The sequence below is a fragment of the Seriola aureovittata genome, chromosome 21 (assembly GCF_021018895.1).
Source record: "Seriola aureovittata isolate HTS-2021-v1 ecotype China chromosome 21, ASM2101889v1, whole genome shotgun sequence".
Lineage (NCBI taxonomy): Eukaryota > Metazoa > Chordata > Actinopteri > Carangiformes > Carangidae > Seriola > Seriola aureovittata.
The window spans coordinates 11,403,267-11,419,535 of record NC_079384.1 but is presented as its reverse complement, the minus strand read 5'-3'; the positions used below and the strand labels follow the sequence as shown (position 1 = coordinate 11,419,535).

Sequence of the window (16,269 nt, the reverse complement as noted above, 5' to 3'; positions counted from 1 at the left end):
CAATGAGTTACACAACAGAACCCAGGAGAAAAGACAAAGACAAGACATTTACAAACAGTGTTTTACTACATTTCACCTAATTTTCATTAATTTGAGAGCTTAGAAAAAATATTTCATAAATCAATGATTCATAACGTAATCTATATTACTTTGCGCAAGTAATGTAATGATTGATGCCAACAAATATGATTAACACAAGTTAATTAATGTGAACCTGTTTTCAAAAGCAGTTGCTCACATTGACTTATCCAGTAAGTTTCAAACTGACTTCACCAATTTGTCATTCACCCCGTCTGTTTCATCTCCTTCAGGGTCACATGAGCCCGGAGCCCAAAGGTCTGTGCAGGTCATTGGTCCATTACAGTGTCAACACAGATGCTATGCAATCACATTCACTTTCACACAACAGTGTAGAGTTTTGTGACGAGGAGGAGGAAAACTGTGACAGACAACTCAAGTGAGCGTAGTGAGGACATGGCAACTAGACGTGAAAAACTTTTAGCTTTGTAGTGACAATGCTTAAAACTGAGCCATAATAAAGCTTCTACTTCTAGCAGTTATTACTGCAAATGGTTTGAGATAAATCATAGGTTATTGTTTGGATATCTTTGCCTTTTTTGTTTGGATTCTGGAGCAGGACATTATGGTAACGTACTTCATACCATGACTAAATATGCAAGCCAAGACGAGCCATGTCATTTTTGCTATTTTTATATTACTTAGATTATTGACTGAACACTTCGGTGAATCAGACTTTTAATAATGTCTAATATACAGAGATTTGTGAAGTTGTATTGATTTGAATGCTTCATCAGAGCGTTGTCTGCAAAAATTATGACAGATCTTGAGAGTTACTTTTAGCACAGGAAATATGTGTTTCCAGTTGATTGGGTAGAGTCAGTTATAACTGATTTATTTGAGGGATTCAGCAGTCCAACCATTGTTCTAAATCATTTCACAAGGTTAAAGTGCAGTAACTACAGAAATAGCACTAGTGCTTCACACTTGCTCTCGTGATTCTAATTCAACCATGGGATACTTTGACAACAAACCAATGAAAGAATGACGATGCACTCTGTGCTGTCGCAATGTAGAGACGAATGGATTTGGTAGAAGTCTTCGCTTCCATCTCATCCATTATCTTCACTTAGCTAAGGTTACAATTTTGACAAGGATACTGCAAACTGCTGGTGTATAACCAAACCCTAAATCTGGAACTGGAAGATGCTACATGGTCTGCCGTTATTAATGACAAGCCACTTAGCTACTGTATTATATTTAGGAACTGGTAAAGGTGGAACCAGGGGCTGAAAAACAGACTCCAGTCGAGACAGGACACACCCACCACCCCATGCTCAGTCCTGATGACTAGCTCATCAGTCATGAGGGTTTTGTATCAGTCAACACTTCGAGCTCCGGCACTAAGTTTCAGAGGAATTTGGCACAGTTGCGCTTGCTCAGCAATGTTTTAAGTTTAGACCTATTACAAATCTTTTATGCAACTTGAGCACACATTTTCTACATCAATAGCATGTCATGTGTATGAGTTAAACTCTGTTACCACAACTTTCCCCCCTTAGGGAGTTTTGTCTTTAATCATGCAGTTTTCCAGAATGTCCTGTTAACTTGTCCATTATTTCAACGAGGCAGCTGCTGGGGGGACGCCAGGCCTCAGCAGAGTTATAATGTGTAAAGCAGCTGAACGCCTCCTCTCCTTCAAATGCCAAAATGACTCACCTCCCCCACCATGACCTCAGCGTTGTAGGGAAACACAATTCACCCATGTCAAGCTGCCATGGGTGAGGGATCACACACGTTCATACCGGGACACAGATCACACCGACTGGGTTAAATGAGCTGCATCACCGGCCAGAAGGGAGACATTAAACCTTTTCTTTTACATTTTACATTATGATTATAACAAATATAAAACGACATGAGCCAATACCTCACTGTCACACATAATTCAGCAATATGTAACATTTTCAACATGTTTCAATGAGCTGAACTTTGCTGCACAATCAAGTACCTGCAAAGTGATATGCTATAAGCTAGCCAAGGTCAATGTGCTTTTAAACAACAGATCAGAAATGAAAAAAGGTGGTAATGACTGCTGAAAAATGAGTTGATTAGTCAATCAACAGAAGAACAAGTTTAATAACTTGTTGAAGTCATTTATATCATTTGAAATTTATCATATTTCACAAAATCAGTGGAGTGTTGGGCCATGGGTCGGACAAAACAAGCAATTTAGAGATGTTCGCTCAGGCTGGGAAACTGACTGATAAAAAAATAATCAAGAAGCCTTACTGAAAATGATTTTTAAAAAAGTAGATTCTGCTTTTGTTTTGGTTATTTTGGACGTGGTCGTGATGCTGTGGTGAGCAGTCCCAGAGAGCTCGTCAATGTGTCCGACTACAGGCAGTAGCACAGCCATTCCAGATGGTTGACGTGGAGGCTGAAATGGAGCAGAGCAGACACACATCTCTTCACTCTCTCTTCACTGGACCAGAGGGACTGTGAGTAACTGAGGGGTTATAAATTAGGGCCAAAGGTTGTGCTAAACTAAAACTTAAGCTTAGCAGAGGGTGTCCATCTCAGACTGAAGTGGCAGTGTACATATGCCACCCTGACATTCCACCAATGAGTGGCTCTGAACAAAAGCCAACGACAACAACTAAAGCTGTTCTGTCCCATTCAACTAAAGGGCAGCAGGCCAGTGCTACAGAGGAGGGATATAGGGCACAGACTGAAGTAAATATAAGTGAGGAGGGAGGAAGTAATACAAAGACATTACAGCCTTACCAACACTATAGAACACACACAGTAACCTCCTATAAGAAAGTAACACCACTGTCCGGTCTTCACATTCATACAAGCCAAGCATGTTGCAAAAGATTTAAACCAATGTGCGGATATTTTTTAACTTTTTTGTCCATCTTTGGGAAGTTGTCTATAAGTAGAATGTGAGTGCAGATTTATTTTCATACAATGAAGTGTATTGTATCACTACATCATCTTTATATATAAAATGAATTAAATCTACACACCAGCGATGCAGAAATCTGCAGAAATCACCAAATATATATTTGGTGCATATAATATAAATACTTTATATGCACCTCAACAGCTAGCTGATTAATCAATTTGTGGATTTTGCAAGTACCACATAGCAAAAATTTGCAGGTTAAAACCCATTGCATGTGGGGACCGTTTTTTGGCTGGACTGCAACAGTGGGAAAGCATTGTGGGCGATTTCCCATAACAAGTAGTCCTAAGCCCACAGTTCGCACCTACACACAGTCTCGCCATGTATTAGGTTTATACCTTGTTTTGTTTGTTTCACTGTCAGATACAGCAAGTAATTTTTGGACTGATATTATTGACAATTAATGGATTAAATGATTCAATAGATGAATAAAAAAAAGTAATTAAAGCAGTTGTACCTTTTCTAAGGCACTGAACTGCAGTTCTGACTGAAAAACTGAACTCACTTGCTCATGTAAGAACAGATTTAAGACATCACCAAGATTTATGAGAGTAAAGTCAAGTTTAGACGTGACCTAAACTGAACAAAAGGCTGAAGACGGATTGGCTGCACTATAGGTGAACAATGTGGAGGCCAAATGCTGAGTGCGAGCAGCATTTAATGAGCGCTGACTCATATTCTCCCCAAACCATCATGCAGGAGTGTCCAAAAACCAGCAGACTTGAGGCTCTTGGTACTGCATTCAACAGGTCATTGCTATCTTCCTTTTCCTGCTCCCTGTGGAGCCTCTTCCTGCTGTCTGAAGTTCAAAAACAGTCCACAGCTGACCAGCGATCCAAACAATTCACTGCAAAAATAGAACAGCGACCCAAGTTTATAAATGTTGTTGTCAAGCAGTTTGTGGTGCCTAGCCGTCTTTCCTATTTTCAGACTCTGTCATGATTTTGGACCACGTACTGTACTTATGATACAAACACTGACCAGACTCAACAATAGGGCTGCTGCTTGAGATCATTTTAACTACTGATTAATCTGTTGGGTTTTTTGGGCTAAAAAGATTAATAGTTTGCTCCATAACATCTTAGGAGACTACTTGTAGTTCCCAGAGGCCAGAATAACATCTTCAAATTGCATGTTTTGTCTCATCAGCAGGACAAATCCAAAGATATTCAATTTACAATAATATAAAATTTAAAAAAGTAGCAGATCACCACATTATTAAATAAAATGTGTAACTTTTTGGCATGTTTCCTTATTTGACAGTGAAGACAGAAAACAGGGGGGAAGAAAGGAAGTGATGACGTGAGGCTGTTGAGTTTCAGATCATTCTTAATTAGGGCTGAGACCTACAACCCAAACCACAACAAAAATATCCCCTTCCTTGAAAAGATTCAGGCTAACCACTTTAAGAAAGGTCATTTGTTCACTTCCACATTCTTTTTAAAACCTGATTCAGTGTCATTTTCTTCCAAGCTGTCATATACCACGCTACCGGCTGACAGTCTCATTTACCATTTCTATCTGGAGTGGAAACACTGACAGTCCTTTTACCATCCAAGAACGCTGTGTGGAAACCCTGTGTTGTGAAGTAGCTTGATAAAGTGGCTGCTCCTTTAGAACAGACCTGGCTTTGTTGACAGCAGCCCATCGCTCTGCCTGGAGAAGAAAGGCCACTCTGAAAGCCTCAAGGCTGCCAAGACACAGTCTGCCTTTCACATGTTGGGTAGTTTTAGCACAATGCTGCGTTAATCATGGCGACCACAAAGATCTATGATGGCAAAATTCTGGCAAGTGCCGTCACCGCTGCCCATAGCAATGTCCTACAAATAAACTGTGTATCATTCTACACACAGGTTTACTTGCTGAAAGTAGAACTCAGACACTGATTCCCACTCTAACTTTGCACTGCAATTTGATGAGATGTGCTCACACAAACTGATGGCACAGCACTCCATTAGCTAGCCTTGATCAATAGTCTCAAATCCATCAAGTGCTGTGTTCTGAGATACCAAATAGCTTTTGTCTAACAATGAATGAGGGGTAGCAAAGAGGTTACTCTGAAGGTCAACACCTTTATCATGCATCTGTCAAGTGGTGTCAAACATGGTTTATTAATTTGGTTCAGGAAGTAGCTACACATGAGGTGTCCAGGGCGATGAAAGTCACAAATCAAATGGCCTGCTTGGCCGTGGCAAAACAAGCCCTGCAGCCAGAGAGAATATATCACAACTATCTATCTCATGTTACAGGAGCTTAGCAGCTCATACAGTGTTACTAGGGAGCGGCACTCATCGGTGTGAAGCCTCCTTTTAAAAAGAAGAGTGAGTCAATACAAAGCTGGCAATAGACGAGCTGTCATCCACCAGAACAAGGTCTGCTAAAAGAAGAGAGATAACAAGAGATTATTTTCATTGCATCCACCGAGGGTTGGGGAGGAAGGGGCGACATCACACTCAGTTATCCAATGAGATGATTTAATGGATATTGGATTTCTAAAAGATCTAAATCCCAATCAGTGCATAGGGTTGTCGCTTTGTATTTGTAATATTCAAGCCATCATTTGAATATTAGGAAAAATAATGATTTCAATTATAAAGAAAGTTTATGTAGGCTACATACATGCAACAAACCCTAATCTAAAAAGTGTTCCCTGAGACCTCTTTGCCCATCAGTAAACTAAACTATTGTTGCTCTCTTCTATAATGCAAAATGGAGGAATATAGCAAAGGTCTAAGAACAATGAGTGTGAAGTATTATGTTGTAGCGCTTAAATTGGTACAGTACATAGATTCTATCCAATTATATAGTCTTCCCCTTTCCTCGGTACTGCCAGGAGTGAGTGTAGGAACACAATTAAATTATTGTATGTCAACTGTTGGGAAAAACAGCTTCCTGTTTGAACCAGCTGCAAGAGGAGAAAAATGCGTGCAATTGCTGTGTGGTGTCCAATATGTGGTCTGGATAATAGCTTAGATTTCTGCTTGCATTTCAAAAATCCTCTGTCCATGAATGTCACATCTGTAAAGGGCTCTAAAGGTAATTGGGGTAAATATTTGGATAACTTGTGCACATGAATTTGTGTCTTATGTCACAAATTAGGCTCGAATTAATCATTTTGTGCACGACTTGTGTCTCCAAATGCTGCAGGTGCATGCTCTTCAACCTGCTGTTTTTTGGGTTTTTTTTTTTTTTATTCCAATACAAGCCCTGGATAAAGCTTTTCGCCCATGTGAGGCAGTCAGTCAATCCGAACAATTAAAGTATTAATTCTTATTCATTTGAACTTGAATTTTTAATCTTTGGAAAAGGAACAGCCCTAGTGCATTGAATTCTTTTGCATGGTCTGTAGCCATAAACATCTCACTGCCAAGGGAGAGGGGTTTCCCTTTGCTGGCTCACACTCCTGTTCCTGAGAGGGGCCGACAGCTGCCGGGTCTTCCTGACTTGGCTGCCCGCATTTCCTCATCACCTCAACACTCCCCTGCTAGTCTTATAAAGTTTCATCAAACTCATGAAAAATAGTCTTCAGATGCAGTTTGAATCCATAACACTACAATGCATTTTTGTGAAGCCCTTTTTTTAATTGGGAACTACACAAGCGCCCCTTGTCCTGGTATTGTTACCAATGTGATAGAATTGAATGGTGAGCAGTTTGAAATAATTTCCTATGACAAATTACAGGAAGTTGGAGTGCCAGGTAATAGGAAGCTTTTTCTTTTGTCTGCCTTTAAGCACTTTAGTTAATGAACATATTTGTTTCCCCATCTGTTATGGATCAAAGATGTAAGTGACTGAAATTACTATTCCATAACTCATCAAATACTGATCCAAACACAGTTTAGTATTTAAAAACTTTTTGTGTTTTATTTGTATTTCTATTCAAGTTTAACGAAACTGTTGAACATTTCCAAGTGTGTTGCTGATGTTTCCTGGTCCAGTGAAATGTAAGTCATATCTTTCGCAAAAATACAAAGATTACCATTGAGATTACCTTTTTTTTGGTATTACTAGTAATTTGTAATCGCAGTAGCAATGCACCAAACAGCGACTGTACAGCCACTTAATGATCTGCAGATAGGAGCATCTATGTAAGTCATGTGAGCCTTGTGATCTGTGCAAACAGGAAGACGAACACTTATGACTTTATCAGTTCCAGGACTCTACTTCACTGGCATTCTTGTCTTTATCCAACAGCTATAAAAATGAGCTATAAAAATAATGAAGTACAACAGGCCTGGAATAAAAAAAAAGGGCCTGCATAGTCAACTCAAAAAATGAATGCTGACAAAGATGACATAGCATGTTGTTCTTCCATATACCCCAGTAGGAAAATATTTGAACACAGAATCACTTAATAGACTTAAACTTAGTTTAACTGTAAATCTTCACATGTAATAGTTTCATTATGATTCAAAAACCTTTTAGCACAACATTCTTAACTTGAAACTTCAACCTGAGAGATGTGAGACAAAACTAGACTGATTTGCTCTCAAGCACCACAGCTGCATAACTACACAAAGGACACACTGGAGTAAGTTCTTTATATACAGCTCAGCAGGTTTTGAACCCTGCTAGTAACTTTGTAATTGCGGTGACTTTGTCTCATGGTTGCACAAGGCTTGCTTATTGCACAAGCATTGTACATTCAAACTCTCATATTTTTCCAAAGCAGAATATTTACCAATAACAGCCACATCCTGTGGGTAAAGACATCTACCAACTTAAATCTGCATAAGGAGTGAAACATAGATCACAGACACAGATAGTGTGGTTGACCTGAACTGTTCTGTGAACACAGACTCTTCTCTGGGAAGGCTTGCTGACTGATATTCGTACTCAATATTTCATTCAAAGGATCAGCTCAGCCCCCCAACCCCCACCACCATCAAGCCAGGATGCATTCCTGCTTGCTGGGAATTCTTCACATTCCTCATATTTATCTTTAATTGAGGTCTGAAAACATTGAGGTCAAAGATGCTGATCGCTTGTGAAGGGTCTCGGTTAGACCGAACATATTTCATTCACAATGCTTTGTGGTCATGCTACGCTTAAAACACTGGGTCAATTTACGAGGGTCGTACTTTAATCTCCATGCATCTGGAATAATAAGATTAGGCTCTTTCAAATTAATAATTTAAAGGTCTGCACACTTATCACAGTGAACGCACCAGATCTCCTCAGACAGGCTTACACACATAAGAGCATCCTGAAAGCATTGTCTTTTTCTTTGTCTGGCAATAGGAAGAAACCTGACACAACCACTAGAATACGAAGTTTGAAAGGTACAATCATCTGTAACCCACTTTCAGAGAGATATTTAGGTCATCCAAAATCCACCTTGATAAACTGTCTTCAAGCTTCTATCTCAAGAGATTTCTAACTGAATCCATGAAGGAGGAAGTCTGTGCAACATGTGGTTTTCCTTGCAACACACACAATGAGGTAGATTGCTTTTTTTCCTGACACAGCCCCGCCCTGGGAAAGTCTGGAGAAATGCAATTAGACAGCCTCATCCCTTTCCCCTCCAAGGATGATCCTTTCCTCAACAGTGATACACTCCCCAGTTAGTGGTTTACTTGCAACTGACTTAACAACTGATGCAAAAATTGAGAACATTACAATCTATTTTTGGAAACAATGAAACATGCATGGGCAAAAATGGCAACACCTACACAACAAGTTAAAAAAAACCTTTTTTCCAGATAATATTCAACTGTCATCAGAAACAAAGAAATAAAAGATATGAGCCCTACAGCATGATTTCTCATTTGAGCTTCGAAATGTATGACTCACACAACTGGTGGGACTTAAACCAGAAGAAATTACATCTCATCCTTAACTTCAATGAACTCATAACACTGTCCATGTTGTAATGTTGCTGCAGCAACTGGAAATAATTACAGGCCTATCCATTCATTCATGCCACTGTTGGAAACATCTGATCACAATTCAGAGTGTCCAGAGAGCTTGGATCATCTCACCCCAACCAAGCTGAGATTGCACAGGCCATTTTCATGTGTCAGGACTTGTTGACAAGCACCGCGTTCATATTAGAGTGATCTGCAACAATGTTTCTATATTTATAGCTGCATTAATTGATTTTCTAGCCGCTCTGGGGCAGAGGAACTTCCAGCTCTGGCATATTATCATCCTATAATGTTGCTGTGTTAGCTAAAATTTGCCCTACACCTCTGGCAACATTAACATTATTTCAGTCATGAGTCTACTTGATGAATGTTAAGTCCAACAGTCACTCTCCTTTTAGCTCTGGGTTGATCTCTGGCTGTTTATATGCTCTACATTCTATACTGCCTAGTTACTCGTACTGGGCAGGTAACTTACAGTGGGTTTATTTGAGCTTTTTGCTGAAAGGGTTTAGGGTTATTTAGGGTTTAACTGGAGTGTACACATGGTAAATGTGCATCTAAAAAGGCTAAAAATATCAGAGCAGTAGAGTTAGCTGTTAATTATCAGCTTGTACATCAGAACAAGCCACATCTTTCAGTTTATTGTTAATATGAAAAATATTGGCATAAATTCAAGCTCCATTACAGTGTGTTTATGACATTTCAACTATGTTTGACTGTGCACACTTTAACTCTGCAGGTATGTGGACATATCTAAACTGATAAGAGGTGTGACTAATTTTCTTTGACATCACACACCCATCATCGCTATTAGTTTGAAGGAAAAACTAGAACCCAATATAACTGGGTAAGGACTAACTATCACAGATTTCAGTGAAATATTTTACAACGTGTAACCAAATGCGACAGTATTTATGAACTGTTACCCAAGGAACAAAAAGGTACCTTCACAAAACACTGACATCACTTAAGTATGTTAAGGTAGACAAGGCCTTCTGTCTACATATTTAAGTTGAACATAAACAGAATACACTTTTTAAAAACTTCAACATAATTTCCCTCAGAGGAAGGAAACCTTGCTGGTGTGGAAATATAAATACCACACACAATGGGGTACAGATCTACAGTTTCAGAGTGGAAAAACAAAGGCATAGAATGAAGTGTACTGGCACGAGGTGGTTCTGGACCATAAAAACCTACTAAATAAATTGGGGGGCAATGGGAAGCAGTCCTTTTAAATGAAGCATTCCTTTGCTGACAGGACACGCCAGAGCAATTGTCCAAATTTATCACCCAACAACTGCCAGGGTCTGTGTGCTTGACCAGGCTGACAGAGAGGAGAACACACAGGAACCAAGCCTGCCTTAATATAGCTTATATCTCTTCCTTTCCATAAAAGCCACAATATCTGTCATGTCCCTCATATCTCCATGTTTCCTTTGTAGGAAAGTTGCCATGTGTTGGTTGGTGTTTTCAACAAAAAGCTTTAGGAAATGCAATTGACATTTCCTTAGTTTGTGCTATGATACTTATATTGTGGCTCTGAGGAACACTATTGTGGTTTGGTTGTGTTTGATTCTAAAAATACTGGAAACTGCAGCTGCATGTGGTCAAGGGGGGCAAGTAATTTAATGTTTTCAAAAAAAAAGGCAAGTCTCCAAATGCATAATTAATTTTAATTGCTCTGTGTGGGTAGAAAAACATCATGGGCACCAACTAGATATAATAATGTATGAGCACTTGCCATAGTACATCAAGATGCATTTGGTTCAGTTTGTTTGCAGGTTCTTTTTTGTGAACAACTGTGGTTAAATCGTGTGGTTTCACATTCTGGGCTATGAACTGCTGACAGCTGATATATAATATTTACGATTTGTCGTTGTATTTGTATCAGTGGTAAATCATTTTTCCAACTGTCCCATGCAACAATATGAACATCTGTTTGGAAGCTTTGGTTGCACATCATATGCAGGGCGATGAACTGTCCCGCCTACTCTATGGTTTAGTAAACTGAGGTTCGTGTAATCAAACATTTTCTGTATTTGAAGTTCAATCAGATTCTTACACACAGAAATATTCAAAGACAATCAGAGCAGTCGTTTTGTGAGGTGAACTGGATTCAACGTTAAAGTAATTCACTGTAGCCTATCCCAGTACCTGGCTCATACATACCAGCGGCAGTGCCTACGTCAAGATATGGCAGTCAGCTACAGAGGAGGCAGGGCGTATTTTCAAGGGGAAAAGGGCGTAACTGCCCTTTGCCCCAAGTCAAACAACTTCCAGAAACTTTGATAGCATCCATACATCTTTCTTTCCATTAAATACATAAGACACAGCTAGCTACTTTCGTATTCTAGTAAGTATTGTGTTTCAATGCTCTCAAGTAAGTTAATTTGAGAGCGGACGGTGTGGGACAAAGAGCGACAGGTAGCCTACAACATACGCCTAGTTTGGGCAGACTTTACCCGATGCAGTTTTACCAAGGGAAGAAAGTTACTCACCCGCACAAGGTTGCTAACAGCCGCCTGCACGGCAGCAACCGGCGCCGACAGATCTGGGATAGCTTTCCCGTCAACTTCACCTTCTTCGTGCATTATCACCAGATGGGATATCTGCTGAGCCACCGGCTCCAGAATACTTTCTATCGTCTTCGTGTGAAAAACCGGCATGGTGACAACTTTAGACCACTATCCAAGAGAAAAAAGATTCGCTCTCCAACCACTTAAGGCAGTTCACTCCCAAACTCCCGCTACGAAAGCCTAAAAAGCAATCCCGGTAGCTTTTTCCAGGACAGTTTCACTCTCCGGTGTGAGAACTACAACTACTCCCGTCAAACCATAAACGTGAAAAGCTCCCAGCCAGAGAGTGGTCGCGAGGAATCTAAACGTCAGCGAACTATGTCCGCCCTCTAGCCAATCAACAAGCGGGAAGGCAAGTTCCCTGGTGTCTGATTGGTCGATCGGGGTGCCGCTCTGTGTCAGCACCTCCCGCGTCCACACAGGCAAGTTTGCTCGAAATCCGAGTGCTCTCTAAATTACGTAATAGATCCTCATGCCCTAAAAAGGGAAATATGTGTCTACTGTTTGTGAGGAGTAGATTCCAGCAGCTGTAAATTACATAGTCAGACAAGTTCTTTTGGCACTTACAGAGCAGAAACTGGAGCTGTGACTGATAGGATATCAGATTTCAAACCACCCTGAAAACATACATCATAAAAGAGGATATTCCTAATCAACTTCAATCTCATCACTGTAGATACACCTATAAGAGAGGATAATTACATTTATTTTTCAGGGCTATTTTTGTAATCTACTCATCACAAAATAGTCAATTACAATCTACAGTGTATGAACATGTATTTCAGTTTCATCACAGCACTGTGCATGTCTTGATCACTGCCAATTGCAGTGATCCAAAATTACTTTACCACTTATTATAAATAACACCAGCCCTGCACAGTTGTTGACAAACTCAGGACAAAGCTTTGTCAAAAGTGTCCCAAACCAACATGGCACATTTTTTCAATTCCTTCTCCGTCCCATCCTCACACCCTGAAATAATAATATTTGAGGATTGAAAACCAACTGCCAAGCAAAGCAGCTAAGGAATTCCCACAGAATCCCAAGAGGGGCTGCAAGGCAGCAGCCCATTCCCTAAAAAGGAAGAGTCCAAAATGAAAGAATCAAGGAAGTCACTTTGTTTGAACTCTTTTGTAAACATGCAAGGGGCTGATATGCTACCACAGGCACTTATGTGGCTACAAAGGCAAAACTGCTTACAGGATGTAATTTCTCACTTTAAAAAATATATATATACATAAATATATATTTATTTTATGTCTGTCCATTTTATCTTGATAAAACAAACACAAAATCAGCAGAAACCAGCACCAAATGTGTTTCACCCTGTAACTCCCAAAAGTCAGATAAATGGACTATCTTGGAGAGTCCATCCTGAATATAGACATCAAAGATGGCCTGTCGTTTCCTCAGCTCTCAGGTTACTGACAGGGCCGTCCCGTGTGTCCATGCTGGAATGTGAGCAAAGCTACTCAAGATGGGTGGTCTACACCTTCCCCTACTGTCCAACTCACCTACTGATAAGACGATCTGGCAGGTTCCCGCTGCTGCTGCTGCATGGAGGTGGGATCACATCCTGAAAAAGCAGTGCAAACAGTGTGTGTACTCAACAACATAAAGCTTGGATTTGTAGTGTACAAAACACACACAAATAGACAACCAACTCACAACCAAAAGAGTAATTCAATATGACAGTCTGTTGTCAGAATTCACCAAGTTTTTAGTGAAAGGTTCCTCGCCTCAGACCAGTTGATAGAGGCTTTTATATCTTTTAGTTTCCTTTTATAATCTCTACAAAAGTCAGCAGTGGGTGCCATCCTGTGGTTGAAAGGAGTAAATACAGTCAGTGGAATGGGAACATGGAAACATTAAAAGCTTCACATGTCACTCATTCATTCAGTTTCTTTATTCCAGTTATTTTTTGCCCAAGAGTCACTTTTCCATCTTCAGGAAGTTGTTAAACAAAAGAAATTGCGGCTCAAAGTGAAAATCAGCTCAGAACTGCTGAGGGCACATCTTACACTGATTTTCTCTGACTTGAATCATTTGAGTGACTCTTCTGGCCAAATAATGTCAGAGCTGGTCAATTTCATTTGACAGTGGATGGAGAACACCTGTTGGGACTTCAATGATTGGGGCTGCAGCCAAAAGTACATCATCCCTCTAGGATCCTTCTTTAGAAACATACAAACATGTTTTATTAAATGACAAATATAGAGGACTGAATAATATGGCTAAATATCTAAAAAGAAAGAGCATGATCCTGCTTTAAATTCTGAAGTTAGTTTATGTATTGCTGCATTATATTTATTGATTGCATCAATTAAAGATGCTGATAAATGACTTTAAGGTACCAGTATAAATTTGTTATCCTATAGTTGGCCTGTTATGGTGGTACAGTGAATTGTACTTCATCATGATGTAGTCAGTATAGCATAAATATGGAAGCTAGCTTCTGATGCTGTTTGGACTTCTTGTGGAGAGTATCCTTTAATCCCCCAAATTCACATGTGGGCCCAAATCAAATGTTCTATCAGGACTGACCTTTTAAATCTAAGACATGGTAAATACCTGTCATCACTTTGACCTGCAGTATATTAGATAGACTGCAAAAAAGAAAGACCATGCAAATCTGTATCTACTAAATCTGTGTATATAATAAAGTTTGGAGAAAACCTAAGTGTTGCATGGATTTCACTGGCAATGTTTCTTCTATTTCAGGAAGTAAGGAAATATTCCTATACCAAAGAGCAGGACTTTGACAATGGAGCCTAGGATGCGTCTCCTACATCCCACATATTGTCATGTGCAAAATAAAGTATGGCTAAATAGTGAAACAGGAACCCCAGTCTTCTGTGTCACAGTACTGTGCTTTTTACACCCACCCAACCAGACCTACGTGCTTTTTAAAATTTTATTTATTTTCACATGTCAGGTGTAAGTAATTAAATTAACAATGCCTGAATTCCATCTAGCTGTTTTAGTTTCAGGGATCTGGCAAAATGCATGTTGAGTCACTATTGTATAATGTCATGTCACTTTCATCTTCCGAGCTAAATCAACCAATGAATGAAATCTGTGCATCATTACATTTATTCCAAAACATATTAGTGTCAGACGGGACGAGACATATATACAGATGTTAAAGGAATAGTTCAATACTTTGGGAAATTCAGCTATTCTCTCTGAGAATGAGCTGAGAAAATCATTATCCATTTCACGCCTGTTAAATATGGACTTATAGCCTGCATGTATTTAGCCTATCTTAGCAGAAAGACTGGAAGCAAGGGGAATTAGCTTCAATGTTCAAAAATAGCCACTTTATAAAGAGGGGCAAGGCTGATCTGACACTGATAATAGACCAGAGGCTAAGCTTAGTGGACATCATGTCCAGAAAATGTGAAAAAGAGAGACTGAAAATAGAGAAGAAATGTATTTATGGCAATGATGATTATGTGTGGTAAAATACTGCCAGTTTTTTTCTCAAAGCCCCATTGCTGTTTTCAACCTTAATAGAAACTGTGTTTAGCTTTGCTACACAGTTGTATAAGATGGCAAAATGAAAGGTCTGGCCCAACATATGTCTTCGTCGTCAGCCTAAATCTGGCTGGTAACCTTCGGTATTGACTGACAGCCAGACAATTTTCCGTGTGTGGGCCAGAATTGGTCCAGATGTAGAAGTAGCATCTTACAATCATGCTGAATATATGGGCCAGATTCGGCCCGTGGAACCAGGTGTATAATGGGGCTTAAGTAAAACAAGCATGTGGCCCAAGTATGGGCCGGATTCATTTTGCCATATACACTCACAGTGAAGGCAGAAGAATAAGAGCAGGACAATGAATGTAATGTGTGGAGGTGACATATTTTGTAATATGTTAAAAGACCACATGAGGGCACAAATGTTTGCAAATAGAGAACTCTTTGTGTAACGCTTAATATAGACAGATGACATATGTATAGTTTCAGATACGATTTCTTTTAAGTTTTGAAATGTAGAGGTTTCTGAAGTATATGAGAATGATTTTTATTTTGATTGATTAATGCTTTGACTTATATTTGATTCTCTTGAGTTGATAACAGTTTTTTAGCATAATTAATTAGTTTTGGTCAATTCTTTTTCTGTCAGTTCTGTATGTTTGTAACACTGATATAGTGTCTCTTGATCTCATATGATATATATGATATACCTGGCTGACATTATATGTAAATTATGAAATTTAGTCTATTTTTGATAATAAAAGATTAAAGAAGATTAAAGACCTTTTCTGTCATATTAACTACATGGTCATCTCTCTGATTTAGTATGTCATAAGTTGTAGAGAGTCAGCAAGAAAGCACTGCTCGAGGTGTCTGACTCAGTACCATTGTCATGACCTGTGACAACGGCAGCTTCAAAAATGTGGAGAGGACTCACAAAACTACTCTCCGCTTTTAATACTCTCATGAGAAACTAACATCACTGGATGACCGCAACATTATCATACTTTAGTCACGTGCTTCGAGCTGACTTCAATTTGACTTGGTTTGTTTTGTAGTTACATCTGTTGATTAACTGGTAGGGAGCTGGTTATATTCTGAGAGAAAATGTACCAGATGTTCTGTGTATGGCTAACAGATGAACATATCGTATTGTATATTGAACATGAACATCATGTGCAGCGCCTCATTGGCTACAGCATGCCTTTATGGAAACTACCATTAAGCTCTAAGATGCTGTCATTTTGACTTCTGATTCTTCAGAGTCTATGTCTTTTACATCCTTTAATAAACCTTTTTTGTATGTCAGCATTATATATTTATTATCTGTGTAAATGTGGGATCTTGAACAGAA

General features: G+C 39.3%; 1 protein-coding gene across 1 annotated transcript in view; it reads right to left on the bottom strand.

Moving 5' to 3' along the window:
* Positions 1-11,710, bottom strand: part of LOC130162383 (vinculin) — a 28,260-nt gene extending 16,550 nt beyond the window's left edge. The window contains exon 1 of the mRNA XM_056366100.1: positions 11,358-11,710. Coding sequence (XP_056222075.1) covers positions 11,358-11,525 — 168 coding nt within the window. The 5' untranslated portion in view covers positions 11,526-11,710. The remainder of the gene's footprint in view (positions 1-11,357) is intronic.
* Between the last annotated feature and the right edge of the window lie 4,559 nt (positions 11,711-16,269).